Source organism: Micromesistius poutassou (genome assembly GCF_964030765.1).
Source record: "Micromesistius poutassou genome assembly, chromosome: 14".
NCBI classification, from domain to species: Eukaryota; Metazoa; Chordata; class Actinopteri; order Gadiformes; family Gadidae; genus Micromesistius; species Micromesistius poutassou.
Genome location: NC_140284.1, coordinates 17,451,525 through 17,470,791, shown reverse-complemented (window position 1 = coordinate 17,470,791; position 19,267 = coordinate 17,451,525). Strand labels below are relative to the sequence as shown.

Here is a 19,267-nt window from a genome sequence, read left to right as displayed (position 1 = left end):
CAATTATGCTAAGCAACGGTCAATTACCAAAAAGGAATTTACCGCCGAAATCGGGAAGGCCGATTCAAGTGAACGGAGCGTTCCCCAGCATTGAGAAGAGCCGTGTAATAAACCGTTATATCTTTCTACGCCGGTAACGTTAGCCCGCTTCCCGCCCTTTTCAACATGTGCAATCGGCGGAAAAGAACACCGAAGGCTTGAAAAGATCACCGACGGCTTTGACGACGGCCGATCGCACATCACACACAGAGCAGACTCAGGTCACCGAGCTCGCTAGACTGTCCGACGACCGATAATCTGGTTGGTGTGTCAGGGCCTTTAATCACACTGATCATTACCCATCCGTGTAAACCCACCCGTCGACGGTACGGTGAGGAACAGCTCTTGTTTGCCCCAAGGTTTATTTCCACGTAAGGGATAAATCACCCACGGGAAATGCGGACGTAATCATCCGTGCGTAATCATCCGTGCTGAGGGTAGAACTTTTCTGCCATCAGCGATGGGGGAATCTCGGGTAATTGTGGGAGAACTTCTGGCCCTGTGCCTTGAGAGGATTACAATGGAAAACGCATTGGCCACAGAGCTCGGTAAGACACGGACTGAGGGGGAGGAGGACACACGGGGTTTCGCTTTAAGTTCCTCCGTGGCATAAATTATCGATAAAAGGGCCAAATGCCTTAGGAGCACTAATAAAGGCCTAAAGGTCCCAGTGCACACTCTGGAATTTTGAAAGTCTCCTGGTTAATGAGTTCTCGTTAGATGAACCCATTGATTATAATCGTGTGCGTAGTAAAGAAGGAATGGTTGGAGAAACCCTAGTCGGAAGTGCCTGCAATAGCATACCTTGAAGCGCGTAGTCTATTCCAGTTTTTTTATTTCAGTGATTTCGTTCTTCCATTTGGACCTGTGTTTCTTCGTGGGTGACCGTAGCGTGTAGATTGGCATCAATACATTGATGATTGAATCGTGGTCATCATTGATCATTGATAAACATGTTTCATGATCGACACCAGAGTGCACGTCACACACCTGTTGTTTTCTCTACCATCACCCCTGTCCAGAGTTTGTTGAAGTTGTCAAAAGCTTCGAGTCAACCAGAAAGAAATGGCTTCACACGGAGCTAGAGATGAAGAAGTACAAGGAGCTCCTCGTCAAATCAGATGTCGCCAAGGCGGCTCTGGAGGTCAAATTGAAACACGCGAGAAACCAGGTGGACGTGGAGATAAAGAAGCGCTATAAGATTGAGGCAGACTACCAGTACTTGGTGAGTTGGTCGCACAGATCGATAGATTTCAGCCTCCAAACGTTCAACTGTTGCATTAACATAGTGATAAAAGATAAATCATGCTTAGAAAATCTCAGAACCATGGACCTGTTTAACCATCTGGGGATTTATTTTCAGGGTTTCTGTTTTCCTGATGTGGTTAATGAAAACCAAATAACTAAAGGTTATTAAATAAGTAGGGTTGTTGGATCTCAGGGACACAGCTGTTCTGTGGAGTAAGCCCTGCAGCAATGCACAAGGACACTTCTGCCTTTTTTCTATTGTCATTGCAGCATCAAATTATTTGCTGTTATTTTTGTGTGTGTGTGTGTGTGTGTGTGTGTGTGTGTGTGTGTGTGTGTGTGTGTGTGTGTGTGTGTGTGTGTGTGTGTGTGTGTGTGTGTGTGTGTGTGTGTGTGTGTGTGTGTGTGTGTGTGTGTGTGTGTGTGTGTGTGTGTGTGTTCTCTCACACGCCACTGCATGACTTGCTGTTGTCTCGTCCAGGAGCGACAGATGCAGCTAATGTGTGACATTCTGGTCCATGACGGCAAATCCAGCGCGTGTCTGAACGACGAGCAGAAATCACTGCTGGCCACTTTTGACCACAAGGGAAAGGGATCCAATGTCACCCTACTTAGGAGTGGTAAACGGTAAACCACTTCTGTTTTCGTTATTGTCTTCCGTTCAAAAACAGAAGGGGGGTTTTCTGATTTGAAAATCGATTGCTTACATGCTCAGTTCTTGTTTTCCTTAAGGTTTTCCATCATCGACGAGTCGTCTTTCCTGTCACACTCCGACATCAGCTACGATAGAACAGACGACGACCTGGTTTGTTCACTGCTCTGTTGTGGACATACTTTATCTTTTAAAGAGATCTGCCTTTTGGTCGCATGTAAAAGTAGACAACCTAAAGAAGTTATCTCAAATGTAACGCTTGCCATCTGACTCTGGATCCAACTGCAGGACCTCGACACCACTGTGATCAAGCCCCTGAGGTCCAGAGCTCGGGAGAAGAGGGTAAGCACTGCAGCAATGCACCGTAGGCCAACGCTGGGTTAACCCTTAAGGACAACATGAGGTCACACAATGGCACAGTGAGATGTTTATAAGGTAGAAGGTAGTCAATTGAAAGATTATTGTAAAAAAGTTGATTTAAAAACTGAACGACGTAAACCAACCGACTAAAACGGATTATTGCCTGCTGGCAGGTTTAAGACTTGTATAGTGGTTTCCCCTCTCTCTCTTTATTTGGCCTAGTCACATATGAACATGTGTGACTGTGCTTTAAAAGATTTCCATGTCTTTATTTGTTCTGACGTGTGTTTTAGAGGTCATCCATGGGACCAATGGCAGTAGCGGCGTCAATTGGTCATCGAGGAAGACTGGGAAACATCTCTGAGAATGTTCCGGAAAGAAAAGCTTTGGAAAAGGTATTTTTTATTTTTTGCAGCGTGGCTTGCATGCACGAATAATTAAAAGTACCTGGGGCTTCATTATGATTATCATATTTTCGTAATTTGGTCAACCTTATTTCGTTATTTTGAGACTATTAGTTTTCTAGTATTTTTGCTCATGGTGGTTGACCATATGGATAAAAACTAATTCATGTGGTTCACTCTTTGGATTTGGGTGGAAGAAGGCGTGCAAACAAAATTCAATTTCAGCAAAACTGTTGGGTGGAGGTAGATTTATACACACTTTTGCTGTATTTTTATTTTCTAGATGGTAGGAGAATGTACCATAGGCTATAAACATATATATAGAACAAGGGGGACAAGGCCTACATAACCCAATGGCCGCCACCAACTCACACACGTGTCTAATATGTCACTGTGTTTAACAAAAGATTAGCCTGGTCCCTGGCGTGACGAGACCTCACAGTGATTTAAGAAATGTTATTCCGCCCCCAATGAATTCGGGCACAGCGAGATGTCTGTTCCTATTTCATGGCTCATCCATCATATCTTGGTCCACTGTTGGTGACACCCTCCCTCCCTGTGCAGACAAGCACACCTGTGTGCTTGGCCAGAAATCCATCTGGACCACAGCCCAAAAGCTGGTCTCCGCCATTGGCAGATTGCCTGTGTACATTCATACACGCCCATACGGTCCCCGTTATTTAACCATGACCACTCTGTTCAATTTTTAAAGTATCTCCCTGACATTCCCGAGTTCACCTGCCCGGCCTCCACGCACGCCAGCTCCAGCCGCCTGGCCCCCGGTCAGCCTGTCGTCCTCCAGGACGCGGAGACCCTTGTGGAGGCGTCCCTCACGACCCCGGAGAACGGAGGCCAGGTTCGGATGGTGATCGCCATCACCCAGAAGACCCCGGAGAAGGGCGCCAGGACCCTGTCCCAGGAACGCCTGGGCAGTGTCGGAGGTGAGGGTGAAGTTGGGCTGCCGGCCGCAGTGTAAAGGTCCCACGACATGCCACCAGGTGTGCGTGTGATTAGCCGTTACAAGCCGTTTTGACAATGTGCTGCTTCTGATGTCACAGGTGGGCGTGTCCACCTAGATGTATGACGGATAGATGAGCAGGGTTTATACCTGGTGGTACAATATTTCCCCTTTAAGACCAATTCATTTTATGAACCGCGGGTGTTGGGCTGTAGATCCGGAGACCCGTTTCCCTGGATGTATACCAGAATGGCTTTCGCAATTTATTGATGTTCCTCCGCTTCTCCTCAGAGCAAACCTCTGTGTGGGGGCCTGACGATGAGACGCTAGCGGAGCCTGAAATCCTCGCAGAGACTAGGGTGACCCAGGCCAACGTTTACCAAGGGCCCATCTACACGCCCACGCTGGAGAGATCCCTGAAGCATGTTTTCCTCTCCAAAACGGTATGAACACACTTGACACACGCATGCAACACACACAGAAATAGTTTAGAAATAATGAGGGTTTTCTTTTTTCGTGATACCAAATGTATACAGGGTACTGCATAATCTTGGTTGTGGTAATTGTATTTTGGATTCATTTTGACAGAAGGAAGAATGGCAGTGTTTCTAAACGTCTTTGCTTTTCATTTTGAATCACAATGTTGCATTTCATTACAAATTTTTTTATGTTTTTAAGAACAAACCCACGTACAATTGGCAGCTCAGTCTCGGAAACGGGTCTGTGATTTGCTGAAATGGTTGCCGGGCGAAGCTGTGAAAAAAGACCACCTTTCTTTCAGGTGATCCGACCAGAGACGTGCGTGCCGTGCGGCAAGAGGATCCGCTTTGGGAAGATGGCGCTGAAGTGCCGGGAATGCCGCGTGGTGGCCCATCCGGAATGCAAGCTAAAATGCACTGAAGGCTGCTCGCCTTCCACCACGCAGAGCAAGCAAGCGGTACTGCTGTCTGTGAAAGCCCTGGGCCCATGCAACACTGAAGCATTCTAGGGTATATTATAGGGTACAAATAGGGGAGGCGATAACATCCAAGACCAATTTCAAATCCCCTAATCCCACTGTATCAGAAGATTACGGGATGACTCCAACTATATCGCATCGGATTCTAGTTTTAGTTCTCATTCTTTATCTGATCTTCGCTTCAAAGTAATTTATTCTAAGTAATCTGATTCCATGAAAAGTATTCAATGAGCCGTTTCCATTTTAGACCATTTTGACGCAAGATTAAAAATGTTAGGTATTGTTTCCCACCCCAGACCTGTTCCAATATTCATTCATACATATTTTTCGGGCTGGATACGGTTGTGTTGGCATTCCACTCAGCCTCAGGTGGGCTTGGATTCATGGACTTTATTTTTTTATTTTAAGGACACTTTGGACAGCTTTGCGCCTGCGACTCACCCGAGGATCCCTCTCTTGATCATACAGTGTGTGAATGAAATCGAGAGAAGGGGACTTGAAGAAGTAAGTTAATTTCATCGCTCAATTACAACAAATGGTTACTTCAAAAAAGTACTTACTTGTAGTACATTTTGGAACGCATTTGAGTTTGCTGCCACCTACACGCTTCAAAATGACCAGTTTAATAACATGGACTTATCGGGTTTGATGTGCTACTGTAAAGGCCACCTGCCTAATCCCAGATTTGAATAACATTGCCTCATCCACAACCATCCAATCCAACAAGGATGCACCTGCCTGAGCAGGAAGGGTCTAAAGCTATCACAGCTGCAATGTGGCCCATCCTTTTTTCTTTGAAGGTCCCATGACATGCCACCAGGTGTGGTGTGATTAGCCGTTACAAGCCGTTTAGAAAATCTGTCTGTTATGACATCACAGGTGGGCGTGTCCACCGAGATGTGTGCTGGATAGATCAGTCCACCAGCCTACCCAGTGGACTGTAGCAAACGTTGCTCATCTATCCGTCACACGTCTAGGTGGACACGCCGGCACGACAACAGACAGATTTTCAAAAAGGCTTGTGACGGCTAATCACGCTACAACTGGTCATGTCATGGGACCTTTAAAGAAAAGGAGACTGTGTTCCCTTCCTCTGACACCTCCCCCTGTCTCGCTCTGCAGAGAGGCATCTACCGCGTCCCGGGGGGCGACCGGCTGGTGAAGGAGCTCAGGGAGAAGTACGTCCAGGGGAAAGGCTCCCTGATGCTACACAAGGTGGGCGAGATCCACGTTGTGTGCGGCCTCCTCAAGGACTTCTTCCGGAAGCTGAAGGAGCCACTAGTCACCCACAAGCTCCACCGGAACTTCATGCAGGCGGCAGGTAGGGTCTGGATCGTGGCAGCAGGTCACGGTTTAAAAACGCCCGGGAAAGAGGGGAAAATCCGTCTGTGAAAGCGCCCGGACATTCAGCCAGGCTCTGATTGTTGTATGAATATCATCATTACCCATGACCAAGCAGAGATGGGAATAGCCTCATGATTTTGTCTTGGTTGAATTTGTGCACAAAACGATGAATGTCAAGAGCTGTGAAAATGTACCACGGCTCCATAATCAGCCCTGCAGTTAGTCATCTTCACGATTGCAGGCTTATCCTATTATCACCAGCCTATTTTCCTGTGATTGTGGTGTCATTTCAGATAATTGATGCAAGCTTTCTAGCGTTCCCAAGATGACACTCAGTCGACATTATGTTAAGCACTGAAAATGTTTAGATGCACATGAACAGAAGAACGCTTGACTAGAGGTATTTTGTTTTTTATATTCTGAATAGATTATATTTGATGTGCCGTGCCTGTTCCCAGGGCATGGGTATGAAGTTAATTTTTTGGATGCTAAATTTCCTTTTTTAACCAAAAATGGTCAATGACTGCAATACATAAGCTCATTCCATTGCCACCCAACCCGCTGGTGTCCTAGCAGCGAATGAATTGAATCAGGCACGTCCTGTGTGCAGTTTGAGAGTATTTTTTTTTTTTATTCCTTCCCATACATGCTTTGTCGAGGTGATTTGTGGCGACATTCCCATAGTTTACTAAACGGAAGTAAAAACTGCCACGCCACTTGGCTGTGCGGCCTGGAGACCGTACTTCCTTGTCTAGTTGAGGCATTCATCACACAGCAGTGGTTAGTGCCTTCTCATGCTGGGGTTACATTTGGCTGGGTCGAGCCGGGCGACAAATACACTCTGCCCCCAGCATGCAAAGTGGTGACATAAACAAAACACTGGAGTGGACTTATCTTCTATGGTACTATAACTTAGATTACCAGAATGAGCACATACTGCTCTTGGGTGCATTTTCCTATCTAGACATGACAGGACCCAACCCGTTACTCCTGCATATTGCTCCTGCAGCATATTCGTGGTGGATGCGTGAACGGAGTGTGTGCACGATGCTTTGGCACGCAGGGCAAGGGAGAAGGCTGGCAATGAGTGGCCAAATCTTGGTCTCCTGTATTACGATGACACTTGCGTTGAAGCATCATCATTCATACTTTATTTTATTTTTTTCAAAAAAGCTTTTTTTTTTAATGTGTTTTTTGTGTGATATTTTGTGCTATTATTGGAGCTATTCCTTGAATAATGTACGCTGGTCTTTATACTGCTCCGTTTATGTGGTGCTGTAGTTGTCATCATGCCAGTCTCTTGTGCTGCAGAATAATGCATACCCCTTGGGCACCCCGGTAAATCGTGGGCCCCACAATGCACCACATCCTAATTGAACCCATGGTGTCCGCACCAGAGATTCCTGATGAGGACAACGCCACGGCCATCATGTACCAGGTCATCGGAGAGCTGCCCAGGGCTAATCGAGACACCCTGGCGTTCCTCATGCTCCACTTGCAGAGGTTCGACCTCATTTATGGCTGGCACCGATTCTCCCGTCGTCTGAAAGGACTAACCGTTTATCACCATAAATATTTAATGTTCGGGTATCCAGAGAGGTCGATGTACATTATGGTATCGGGAGTATTGCATTTGTTTGATTTCGCTTCATTTACTCTGGACCATAAAACTGCAACTATAATGCTGTAGGTTGTTTTAGACTGGATCGGTGAATACGTGCCCAGAGTCGTTACGTTGACGGTGTTGTGATATTTTTTTGGGTCCTTTTTTACACAGGGTCATGAGGAGTCCTCACTGTCAAATGGACAAGACCAACCTGGCGCGGGTGTTTGGACCGACTATCGTGGGCCACGGTATGGCCGAGCCCCCGCCGAGGACCATCCTGAAGGATACCGCCACACAACCCAGGGTCAGTCTCCTTCACCCAGGTCTGGCCAACAGGCAACTTAAGACATTTGCTGGGCTTTTTCTAGTTGTACTCTGGTGTTTCTATGCGGGCGTGGACTTCTGAGGAAACTATGCATTATTCATTTGTAATGGAACAGATTGCATGTAATGAGGTTATTTGAAAGTTTAATAAGTGTCACCAATTGAAGAAATCAAAGGCTAACTAAACACTAAAATGAACCTTAATTATTTTCTTTATCTAGTGAAGTGGGTACGGGCGACATTGTATATGTAATGTGGCACGCAATAATGTGTAATAAAGTGCTATAAGCGCTCTGTCTGAGCCACACATCCACCCATTGAGGCTTTAGCATACCCTCAGTGCTGCCGTCACAAAGTATTGGACCGGAGGTAGAGCAGAGAAGAGCGTTCACAAAACGGTTGGGTGTGCGACTTGCAAACACATGGGATGAGAAACGCAAAAAATTACATGGACCTTTCCTTATAAAACGAAAATGTTCTGACACTTTAAAGGTTGCATGATTGTAACTGATGCAGTGCATTGGCTGACGGGCTTGATTTGGTTATTCCAGGTGGTTTGCTGCATGTTGTCCCTCCCTGAAGAGTACTGGAAACATTTACTGCAGAAGGAGCAGGATTTCTCCACGACTGACAACGCCAACAACAACACCCCCAATAACAACGGCCACGGTAAGCACATGTCGTCAGAAGCATGGTGATGTTTGCATCATTGAGTGGGGATTTAATGCCACTTTGTTTGTTTTGGAGACATTTGGAATGAGTGGTTGAAGGTTAAAGCGTTGCTTTTATTTACAGTGTCAATAAAAAGTGACAAAGGGAATCGTGTACAGATTTCCTGCAACAATTTGTCTGACACAAGGCAAAGTCTATATCCTACTTTACCAATGCATTTCAGACTTGCCTGACTTGCAGGACTTTGGAGGATTCTACAAACGACTGGCGTTTGATATTGCCAGATATCCCATCTGGCATTAATAAGTACATCTTAGGATTTTATTTAGCTCCCAATATAAAATGTTTAAATCCTTCATCACACTCAAAGCCTTGTCTCTGTGATTGTTGCAATGTAGCTGCAGTCCGACTCATAAACCCAAGCTAGCACCATGTGTACCCATGTTCACCCATGTTCCAGGGCTTTCCACTCGTCTGTTCACGCCGGTGACGTCCCCAGAGCTGAGCCAGGGCTACAGGCCACCCAGCAGGGCCTCCCTCCGCGGCCGCATCAGGAACTTTGGCCACCCCTCCAACAAGTGAGACCAGCCCTTATGTTGTCAGCGTCACCGCTGTATTGCTATCACAGTGGCCCGAGTAATCCGCAATTAATTGTAATGTTTTCACAAACTTCTCTGCACATCAGTGTCAAGGTGAAGGCAGACCCAGAAAGGAAATTCTTCTCCGCTCCTCAGCCGCCGTGAGCGCTGCGTGCGTTATACTAAGGGGATGGGGTGGGGAAATCTCCATTGAAGAAAATGTAGATATTAAGACGCAAGAACTACAAGCACTTTTGTTCATAAGTAATGTCTCTAACAGTTGTATGAAGTGGAGAGGGCGGGGGGGAGAAACTGTTAAGATAATGAATTCTGGATTGCAGCAGATCTACAAAGTATTATGGTTGTGGTCCAGTAGGACTCTAATAGGGTCCTAATGGTGCACTAATGAAAGCTATTCAATTTGTATAAAACTGACTTAATTTCTTTTTTAACCACTTGAGAGATGTGCATCCTTGAAAAGCACAGGTACCCCGTGACTCTAAAGAGTATCTGTAATAATATAATTGTTTGTAATAAAAAATATTTATAACTATCTTCAGCAAATATTTTAATGAATTGAAATAGGACCTTGTGTACTGACCCCAGTGTGACATGAGATTGGAAACGTTCTCTAAACTGTGCCCCCAAGAGATAATTATGCTCTTACAGGATATTTAGCAACATAAGGCTAACTAGATGTTAGACAAAGGCCCAATATTGTTATCTGGTATACCCGGATAACTTTACTCTGATTGCGACGACCTCTGTTGTAATGGAATCAAACGCCCCTTACTTGAGCTGCCGCAGGATACTCAAGCACCCAATCTCAGCCCCCCTAGTGAGTTTACATTTAAGGAAGGGAGGCGGCCTTGATTAGCTTTGAAATGCTAACGTTGCCTATTTATTTTCTGGGGGTGGGCCTAACTGTTAAAAGGCCTAAAGGCTTCAATCAGACCCACTGGTAAATTACCTCCTTGTAATAAGCACACACATTATCAACGATATGCTTTGCTTTTTTTTTTAATTATTACAAAAGGCTTTGTTGAATTTGGCAAGTTCCCAAACCATCGTCAGTCACCCTTGTTTGTCAAACGTCTCACTCCCATCTATCATCCAGTCAAATATATTACATGGCTGTGTGCTGTTATTTTAAAACACTAACAAACGTCATCCTATCCCAATATAAAGTTCTGGCATCACTTCAAGGTGAATCACTATGCATAATTTCACTGCTGTACTCTAGCATTGCTGACACTTGAGGCTTCACAAATATATATATATCTATAAAAATCTATCATACGACTAAACAAATGTCCCATACCTCTACCGTCGTGACATCCTATATACAGTAACTCAGCGTTCAGGGCGTTCATGTATCCTACATCGTGACACTCGGTGGATGTGGCAGGCGGAAGATGAACTAAAGAATGATTTGATTCTTGAAGCTGCGGTTCAGGTCCTTGTGCGGGAGGACAATGGAGTTGAGGATGATCACTTCTGAAGGTATGGTCACGTTGCAGCCTAGGAGCACAGGACACGATGGTGGTTAGAGTTGAACTGTTTTTGCAGTCAATCCATTTGTAAACTGATGAATGAAGACTGCTCTCCTACGTACAAAACATTACTATTACAGTAGCACAGCCATTTTCTCCTATGAGAGTATTACACCTATAGACTGCATTGAGCTTCAAGGTTAAATTGTGTCAGCTAACATGTTCTGAATTGAATCCAGAACAAAACTGAAAATAATTATTGTGTGTACTTTATGTTTGCTAGCTGGGTCAACATTCGTTTCACAAGCTTTAAGCAGACGTTTCCGATATTGCTGAAGTTGTACCTTGCGATCCTAAGTTGTATGCAGTCTCCTGCTCACTTGTGCCATCCAGTGGCACATTCTGGAAGAGCACTCGCAACAATTTTGAACTGGCTGAGGGTTCGATTGTTCCGATTCAGAGCATATCTTGTGTCCCTTGTGCTTTGTACCGGATAAAACTGACTTTTGCCGGCCTTATTTAAGAGAGCCATTTGGTTATTGGTTGTCAGTTAAAATACTGTCAAGAATTAGGGCCAGAACTTCATAACTATAGTAAACCGATTTTTCTGGATTAGGTGAGTAGTAATGACAATGTTGCTGTTCTAGTTACCCAGGATGGTGATGGATGGCGTCAGTTTGCTGTCTCTGAAGAGCGTCTCGCTGTCAATCTTTGCGTAGGGGTCGTTTGGGTTTGGGTCACTTGGGGTTCCCTCCACTCGCGCCCACTTTCCAATGGTGCTGTCCCATCCAACGATGCAGTTCAACACACAGCAGTGATCCTGAGGAGGGTGGACAGGTCATTTACACAGCAAAACAAACCTGTCCTGTCCTATAAATATCTCTATTCTACCACTGTTTTAATTTAGATTGTATCTACATTACAAGCTTTATATACCCTGGAAATCCAGAGTTCTCGTGAGCACAATTTGAATTTGCTCAGTGAGTCACTCTGGGAACGAGCAATATACTCACTCCCCGATTCCCCTGGCCCAGAACATTAACCAATCGCATCTGTGTATCTGATATAGGCGGGACAAAAGCGTTGCTGTTTTACCGACCGGATACGGCAATAGTCTTATCTATTGGTTAGCTCCGCTGGTCTGGACTGGATACGTCTTGTATTCTTCTGATTGGTCGTAGTGTTATCCAATTGCGTGCAGTGATATTTTCAAATGCATGCTTGGTGCTGCCCCTCGAGTTGGGCCATTTTCATTACTCTTTGCCAGCCCCTACAGCTTTCTAGATGTGGGTCTGGATTTCCAGGCTAAGCTTTATAATGAATGTCCTCAAAATTGGCACAGCGCTATTTAGGATGTTTCATATGAATCCCACCTTGCTTTATATAGGTTGACAGGTGACATCAGCTAAGCATGTGAAAACTACGAGAGCTTCCGTCTAGAGAAATGATCTCTAGCCATCTCTAGATTTAGTGTAGTAGTACACTTCCTCCGGAGGTGGTTTTAACAATGGATGTCGACATCAGCGGTTCTCAAGCTTTTGCGGACCACCTCCATATGCAAGTGGCCTTTTTATGAAGGCACATGCAGTGACCCATTTGTACAAAATATTTTCTGCAAGAAATTAACACAACATAAATTATATTTTTTCTATAATTGTCAATGATTTGTAAACAAGTTTACAAACATTTCCTGTTCAACCATTATGTCACTTTAGACCAAAAGAAATATGCATCTCAATCTCACCACTGTTTTCAAATCCCGATGTAAAATTCTAAATGCTTGCGTGAATGTGCTCCTGTGTGGCGGCGGTAGGCCCTAGCTTGTCCACGTCAGGTCAAGTGTATTAAGCTGGTCTCTAAGCATGTCTCCAGGGCGCTGCGTACCTGGAGTGTGGCTCCGTGCAGGATGATGGACTCTCTGACCCTCACTCCAGCACCGATGGTCACCCCCGTCCCGATGGACACGTTGGGACCCAGCTGTGGACACAGAGTCGTTGGTATTGCAATAAGTGGGGGTGGTTGTACATGAAACCTGTATTAATAAATTGTATTAAAGAGGGATTTTCTTTAAAATACTCAATACTCTTAAATACAGTTCTGTGACTAGAGGAAATGATGGACTGTATTGAATGTATTTTTTTTACTAAAAGCCTGCACTTCAGGTTTTGCATGAGCAGCCTTTAGTTTGTCTAGCTTCAGTTGGATAGCATTATATTTATACTTTGCATTAATTGTGACCATAAAAATGTAATAAGGACGCCATCTGGTAATGGGGCTAGCCAGTGAATCAGGCAAAGTCTGATTGTTCAACGTTAAAAGTGTGTGTGTGTGTTTGTGTTGACTGATGCATGACAGCCCATTACAGGCACAGTCCGTCCAAAATATCTGGGCCCCTTACCACAGCAGAAGGGTCAATATTGGCTGTTGGATGAATGTAGACAGTACCTGAACACAAACACAGAAATGTAATGTCATCACACACAAGCAGAAATACTGTTATTTAGATAAGGAAGGGATTAAAGAGGTTCAAAGACAAAGGGCAGCCCATGTACCGCTTATTTTGGGCCCCCCTTCCTGGTTGCAGGCCAGTCTCTCTGGGTGGGTTATGTGGTAGCGGTTGAGGTAGAGCCGGCTGGCGTAGATGGCCGACCTGTCGGGAGAGACGTCAGATCTGCTGGTCGAGAAGCGCTCCTGCCCTTTTTCTTCACTGCTTGTTATTTGTTAAATAATGAACAATGTTCATTGAGTTTTGTGTACGCAAAGCAGATATGCCGGTCTATACCCCCCGAAACCTGAATGTGCAAAAAAAACAACTCCTAAAATCCAAAACTGTGTTAAACATCCGTATGTTACCAACGACATGTATCACCACAAATCATATCTGTATCCAGCTGAGGAGTATCCAGCCAATGGGCCTTCAGTAGAGAGCCACACCAGGTAGCTCAACCCAAACCTAACCCCCGACCCAGATGTAACAAAAGTACCCCCTGAAATGACTGGACTGCTGTGGCCTTAGTTCGAGAGAGGAGTGTGTGCGGTGGGTGGTCGCGGTAGAAGGACTTACCCGGCGGACTTGATCTGGCTCCAGAAGCTGAGGGTTTTGTAGACGTACAGCTTGCCCTGCCCGGCCAGAGCCGTGAAGATGTCCTGCTCCAGGCGTATGGCTGCAGCCCGGTGCCAGCCGTTGGCCGGCTCCTCTCTGGATGAGGAAGCGCAGCATTAGGACGCACAGTGGAACTGTTGTTTTCTCACCAATAACCCGCTGCTTTGATATTTGGCAAAAAGAAAGTGTCAGAGTGCATTCAATTTACTCCCGTTTTCCACAACAGTGCATAAGTCCAGGCACGCATGCCACCGCAATAATAGTTTTGCTTATCTTTTGGGTTTTCACGACGACAAGGTAAAAACGAAACAGCCCAATGATTTAACCGTATTCATTCATTCGTTCACGCGTTCCACTACTAAATTCACTGTTGGGAAAACAAATCTAAACAGGTAATTACTAAAAAAAAAAGGATAGAGAAGGCTAGAGACAAAACTAAAATGTCCTAACCCCTACGAGAAAACAACTGCAAACAAACAGGCTGTTCAGGCTATTGTTGTTTTTGGTCCACTGGTAGTTTAACGCTCCCTTATATGACCAGGGGCCTCCATTGCAACCCAATAAGCAATTCAAAACAAAAGGTGTTGGAATAAGAGGCTGACCTGGTCTCTGGTGTCAACGTAGAGGAAGCGTTCACCAGGAGGCTTACCACCGTTAACACTAGTGCATACATATATCTGAATGTGTCATGGACGGCTTGCAGTTCAAAGAGATCTCAGTGGAGATCTCCAAAAAAAAAAGTGGAAGAGTCTACATACTCCAGTCATCACGTTGAGCACGCCTGCTCCTGGATGTTAAGAGAGCCCCAAAAGATGAAAGGGAGTGTTAAAAAATGGATGAAAGGAATATAATTAAAAACGGGGCCGTCAGACATCCACAATGGAAGTCTGTCCATAGGGACGGCGGCCGAAGGGTGGAGCAGGGAGGGGATGGAAGCCGAGCTGATTCCAAAGGGGTTTGAATTAAGAACTTTTTTTATCACTTTGTTCCTTAAAGTTGATACATTTTTATCAACCTCATGGTGAACCAATCATGGGTGGACGTGTGAAGCTATACCAGGTAATAATTGACTGACGAAACGCACTTCCAGCCGGTTTAATGAGACCCAGGGTGGCGCCGCCGATATTTACTTCTAGTTGTAAACCAAACGGCACACCACATCAAACACTACGCACACTGCAACAACACGCCGGGCAACGCAGCGTCACATTACTCACCCGTCATACGGATACCTGATGATTGTACGGAATGGGGGGTTGGGTAAGGGGGGGGGGGGGGAGGGGGGACAGAAGTAAACCAATGAAGAGCAGGCGAGAAGGAGGAAGAAAAAAAGACAAATGAGGTGAATCAAAATAAGGTCAAACATGAACTTGTGGGAAAGGCCGTGTCCTGATGGGACACTGGACTGGAGAACAGGCCGGAGGAGAAGAGGAGGAGGAGGAGGAGGAGGAGGAGGAGCAGCGAGGAGGTGGGACTCACAGCAGAATGTCCTGCTGGTTCTTCTGGAAGACGCCGGCGATGTGCTGGAAGATATCGGGCGTGAACAGGTAGATGCCGCAGTTGATGATGTCGCTCACAAACGTGCTGGGCTTCTCCACGTAGTGCAGGACCTGAAACGGCAGGACGCCGAGGAAGGCCAGATTAAAGTAGGCGCCTACTTAACGAGAGAATGAATCTGAATCTAGATCTAAATTATTTTTTTCCAATAATAAATGATTCTAAATTATGACTTATGATATATATAGTATACATGCCCATGATGCATTCATTAAATAAGAGTGTTTTAGACACATGACTTTAATTCAATGAAAGCCCATTCAGATACATCGTTATGAAGTGGCCTTTTGTTGATAGTGTAGGAGAGCTCTTGTGGAATAACAAAGCGAGGGAGCAGCAGTACCTCATTGGTTTCCTCGTTTTCAACAATACAGCCGTAGTTGAGCGACTGCTTCCGGTTTGCCTAGCAAAGACAAAAAAAAAAAAATCCTGAATCAAATCGATCCTTACAGGGTGACACCGTCTAAAAATAACAAGAACTATGCTCTGGCAGTTGCATGGCTGCTAACGGACCGCCACAGGTGTGCCCCTGATAGTGGGCAGGCTTGCTCTGATGCTGGCAAAGCATCTCAGACTCGGATCCGCTTTCATTCCAGCAGCATAAGTGCCAGCGGCTTAACCTGCTCAACTAAAGGAAAAGGTTTACTGTTGTCTATATTGTATTTTATATAGGGCTAGATCTAGACAGATACATTTGTAAATAAGTGTTTTTGTAACCACTTACAATCAGGCTGGTGTATTTATCTCCTGCGTGGTTGCGTTTCTTTTTCTTTGTCGGCCCAACCCATGACAGCCACCACCTTACCCAGGCTTCAAAAGACGTGTGGCTGTTTGTAGGGTCTCACCGTTGTGCCGAGGATGACCAGGCTGCTGGGGTCTCCGTGCTCCTTGTGGAAGGCCAGCATCTCGGGCAGGGGGAACTCCGAGCACACGTCGGCGTTCAAGACGAAGAAGGCCTGGGGGCCGCCCGACAGGATCTGGTCTCTGAAGTGGTACAGGCCTCCACCGGTGCCCAGCGCTGCGTACTCCTGCAGGTACCTGACGCCCAGCGGGCACAAGGGCTCAGAGTTAGATCAAACAGTGCGGGGGTTTGTGGTGAACTGGCCGAAATCCCATCTGGTGACGATTAACATTGATTAAAGGATTAAATACTTTATTCTTTACATTATAACCCTTTATATTTCTCTGAAGACGTACATGTTTTAATACAGTACAAGATCTGTTGTACTCCATTTACCTTATGGTGATTTTGAATTCCTGCTGGGAAGTGAACAGGAACCGCGTCAGCTCTTCGTTTGGCTGATAAAAGCCAATGAGCAGGATCTCCTTCATATTTGGTATCTTAAAACGAAAATAAAAAACTAACGTCAGCTTGATAACATGCAGTTATCCATGTGTCTCTTCAATTACTGCATCCAGCATTTCTACATGCTTAACTCTAAAGCTGGCGATCAGACCTATACAAATGCATGATGACAATAATCTGATTATTTAAATGGTTTATTCGACTTTTAAATTTGTGTATACAATTAATATGAGTTGCTTCTTGCCAAGACAACACAACAGATTTGAAAAAATAGTATTCGTATTTGGCTGCCTTTGACTACTAGAGTACAAGTGAGACCCCCACCTTTGCGCATGCTTCAATGTGATGCTGCAGCATAGGCACCCCGGCTACTGGAAACAAAGGCTTAGGAACCTCAAACGACAGCGGCCTGAACCGTGTCCCTGTAGAACATAATATGTTAGAGTGGTTGAATACTGGAGCTATTTGTTATTCTTAAAGATAAAACACATGTAGGCTTGTAGAGTAAAAGGCTGAAGATGATCAACCAGTGGGTCGGTGGAGCCATGAGATGAGTCATGAGTAAGAAATAAGAATTCAGAATGACAATCGTGTGTTTTATTCCTTTGTATTATTTACCAGCTGGTCGTACATGGCACACCATTGTTGTTGTTTTCAGTGAAATTATTTAAGGCTACGTTATAAAAATAAATACGATCAGCTGTTTCTCGACGTCATCTACAATTTAACCACCAAGTACTACCAGTACCAAGAACTGCCCGTTGCTCGTTTAAATGTTTAACGAAAGTAGGTCATCCTCACCTTTTTGGGGACCGCCAATTAAAATAACTGCCTTCAACATCTTTGATAAATAAACAAACAATACAGTAACACAGTAGCAGTCCCTGTCAGGCAGGATAGTGCAGCTTCCGTAGAGAGTTCATATCCACGTCACACTGTCCACTTCCTTGTTCCGGTTTGAAGGGGAAAACAGACCTGGATTTAGAATTATTTTTAAATATTGATCATTAAGGAAGTATGGTCTAAATCTGCATAGATACACACTGATGATTAAGAAGCTTATTTTTTTTTATTATTATTATTTGAATAATAGGTATAGAAGTAGTTCGAGTAAACTCGTTCTAGTGAGTTCTAGCTGGGTTATTTTCATTGCCACGATCCAGATCCACTATACGGATCGTGCCATGTTTTATATTTCACCACCAGGCCACCTCCCCTAGAGCCGTCGAACAAGGATGTTGCCTGCATGGCTGTATTAACGGGATGTGCTTTATCCCGTTGATACAGCCTGCCAGGCGGTGGCGATGTTTTCACTTCATTCAGTGAGTGCTGCAAGCAGCGCTCAAATATTCGATTTTTTAACCCGCTTTGTATATTTCCAGTTGGTCTCATGGAGTATTAATGTCCATGTAAACGCAGTCATTGACTTTAACTCTCTATTTTTTTCTCTCTCTCTCTCTCTCTCTCATATGAAGAGAGGATTTTTTTTCCTGTTGTGTGTTGCCTGTGTGTCTTATGTGTATTGGTCACTGTTGATGTTTTTAATGTATTTCTTGTATGCTTTTACCTGTTAACCTGTCTGCAAACCAAGTTTCCCTTTGGGATAATAAACCTACTACTTACTTACTTACTTATAAAAAGTGGAGGTAATGATTCATAGGCCTACCCATATCTTCTACTTGATCCAATATGGACACAATAAGTTGATTTAAACTGTAATTTCCATGTCCATGGAAAGGAATTCGAAGACATGGGCAAATCAAATAGCTCAAAAAAAACGAAGTGATTTTTCTGGCCAATCAGATCGCTCAAAAAGAAGAAGAAATTTACCTCGAAAGATTATTATTTCCAATCAGATCACTCGAAAATATTAGTATAATATATATTAAATCAAAAAGAATATAGATTTTATATATAATACTAAAGGGATAAAGCAAACTAATGAATAAATAATGTAACAATACAAAAATAATACTATAATATACACTACTATATCATATATTATAGTTATTATAAATACTATAAGACTCAATAAATACAAAATGCTAGGTCCATGTAATGACTTGGAAAATGAAATAATGAATATGGAATGATAGCATTGGTTGAAATAACATTGGAATGTTTAGTGTTAAACTATTCTTACAATTATATTTCATAGGAATATATCTCCACAAAGATACATTATTTCTGTGTATTTCTATATTAATGTTATAATTAATAATATTATTATTATTATTAATAATAATGATTCGTAATGATTCATAATTCTTCCTTTGATTATTATGCATGGTTATATTCATCAGAGAATACCAGCAAGAAGAACTGCTTTACTCACTTTCCAGTTGAAACTAAATGACAAGTCCTTTACAAGATAGCAAAATAGGCAAATGTGTATTTGTGTAACAAGCGACCATTGCTTTGAAAGTCATCTTATTCTAAAAGGAGACACTATGACAAGTTGTCTGGATGTGTTTGAGGGTGTGTGCGTCCAGGCATGATAGGCATCATCCCCTTTATTAAGATCACTTTCCATAGAGCTGCCACCGTGTGTTCACACCCCAAAATAGCAGCAGGCCAAGGCAGCGTGGCATGTGGCAGTCACGGTGCAGTAATACTCTGGCTGGTTTTAGACTATGAGCACAGTGGCGTCGTCATAACAGCCTCA

The 19,267-nt window shown here is 44.2% G+C and overlaps 2 protein-coding genes across 3 annotated transcripts; one reads left to right on the top strand and one right to left on the bottom strand.

The window, feature by feature from the left end:
• Positions 1-499: 499 nt before the first annotated feature.
• LOC311358255 (rac GTPase-activating protein 1) lies at positions 500-9,308 on the top strand (the record flags this gene model as incomplete). The annotated part of the gene is made up of 16 exons (XM_084478254.1): positions 500-587; positions 1,062-1,264; positions 1,769-1,914; positions 2,020-2,092; positions 2,228-2,281; positions 2,593-2,694; positions 3,416-3,644; positions 3,953-4,104; positions 4,443-4,598; positions 5,028-5,123; positions 5,742-5,940; positions 7,361-7,466; positions 7,741-7,873; positions 8,445-8,562; positions 9,026-9,143; positions 9,251-9,308. 16 exons carry the CDS (start codon positions 500-502, stop codon positions 9,306-9,308), a joined length of 2,031 nt encoding a protein of 676 aa, XP_084334380.1.
• An 839-nt stretch (positions 9,309-10,147) lies between these two features.
• Positions 10,148-17,542, bottom strand: LOC311358460 (mannose-1-phosphate guanylyltransferase regulatory subunit alpha-A). 2 transcript variants are annotated; one of them, XM_084478489.1, is made up of 13 exons: positions 17,404-17,542; positions 16,927-17,024; positions 16,534-16,637; positions 16,142-16,334; positions 15,640-15,699; positions 15,219-15,349; positions 14,957-14,971; positions 13,701-13,835; positions 13,189-13,286; positions 13,035-13,081; positions 12,521-12,613; positions 11,288-11,456; positions 10,148-10,664 (listed from the first exon to the last, which is right to left on the bottom strand). In XM_084478489.1, exons 1-13 carry the CDS (start codon positions 17,441-17,443, stop codon positions 10,564-10,566), a joined length of 1,284 nt encoding a protein of 427 aa, XP_084334615.1. In that variant the 5' UTR covers positions 17,444-17,542; the 3' UTR covers positions 10,148-10,563. The 2 variants fall into 2 exon arrangements, with proteins under 2 accessions (XP_084334615.1, XP_084334616.1); XM_084478490.1 differs by lacking the exon at positions 14,957-14,971.
• Between the last annotated feature and the right edge of the window lie 1,725 nt (positions 17,543-19,267).

Excerpts from the sequence above, each read along its gene's own strand:
- LOC311358460 (XM_084478489.1), bottom strand. The coding sequence starts at position 17,443 with ATGTTGAAGGCAGTTATTTTAATTGGCGGTCCCCAAAAAG. Across the intron at positions 17,025-17,403 it reads AATTGGCGGTCCCCAAAAAG|GGACACGGTTCAGGCCGCTG; the intron begins GTGAGGATGACC and ends TATGTTCTACAG. Across the intron at positions 11,457-12,520 it reads TGCACGGAGCCACACTCCAG|GATCACTGCTGTGTGTTGAA; the intron begins GTACGCAGCGCC and ends CACCCTCCTCAG.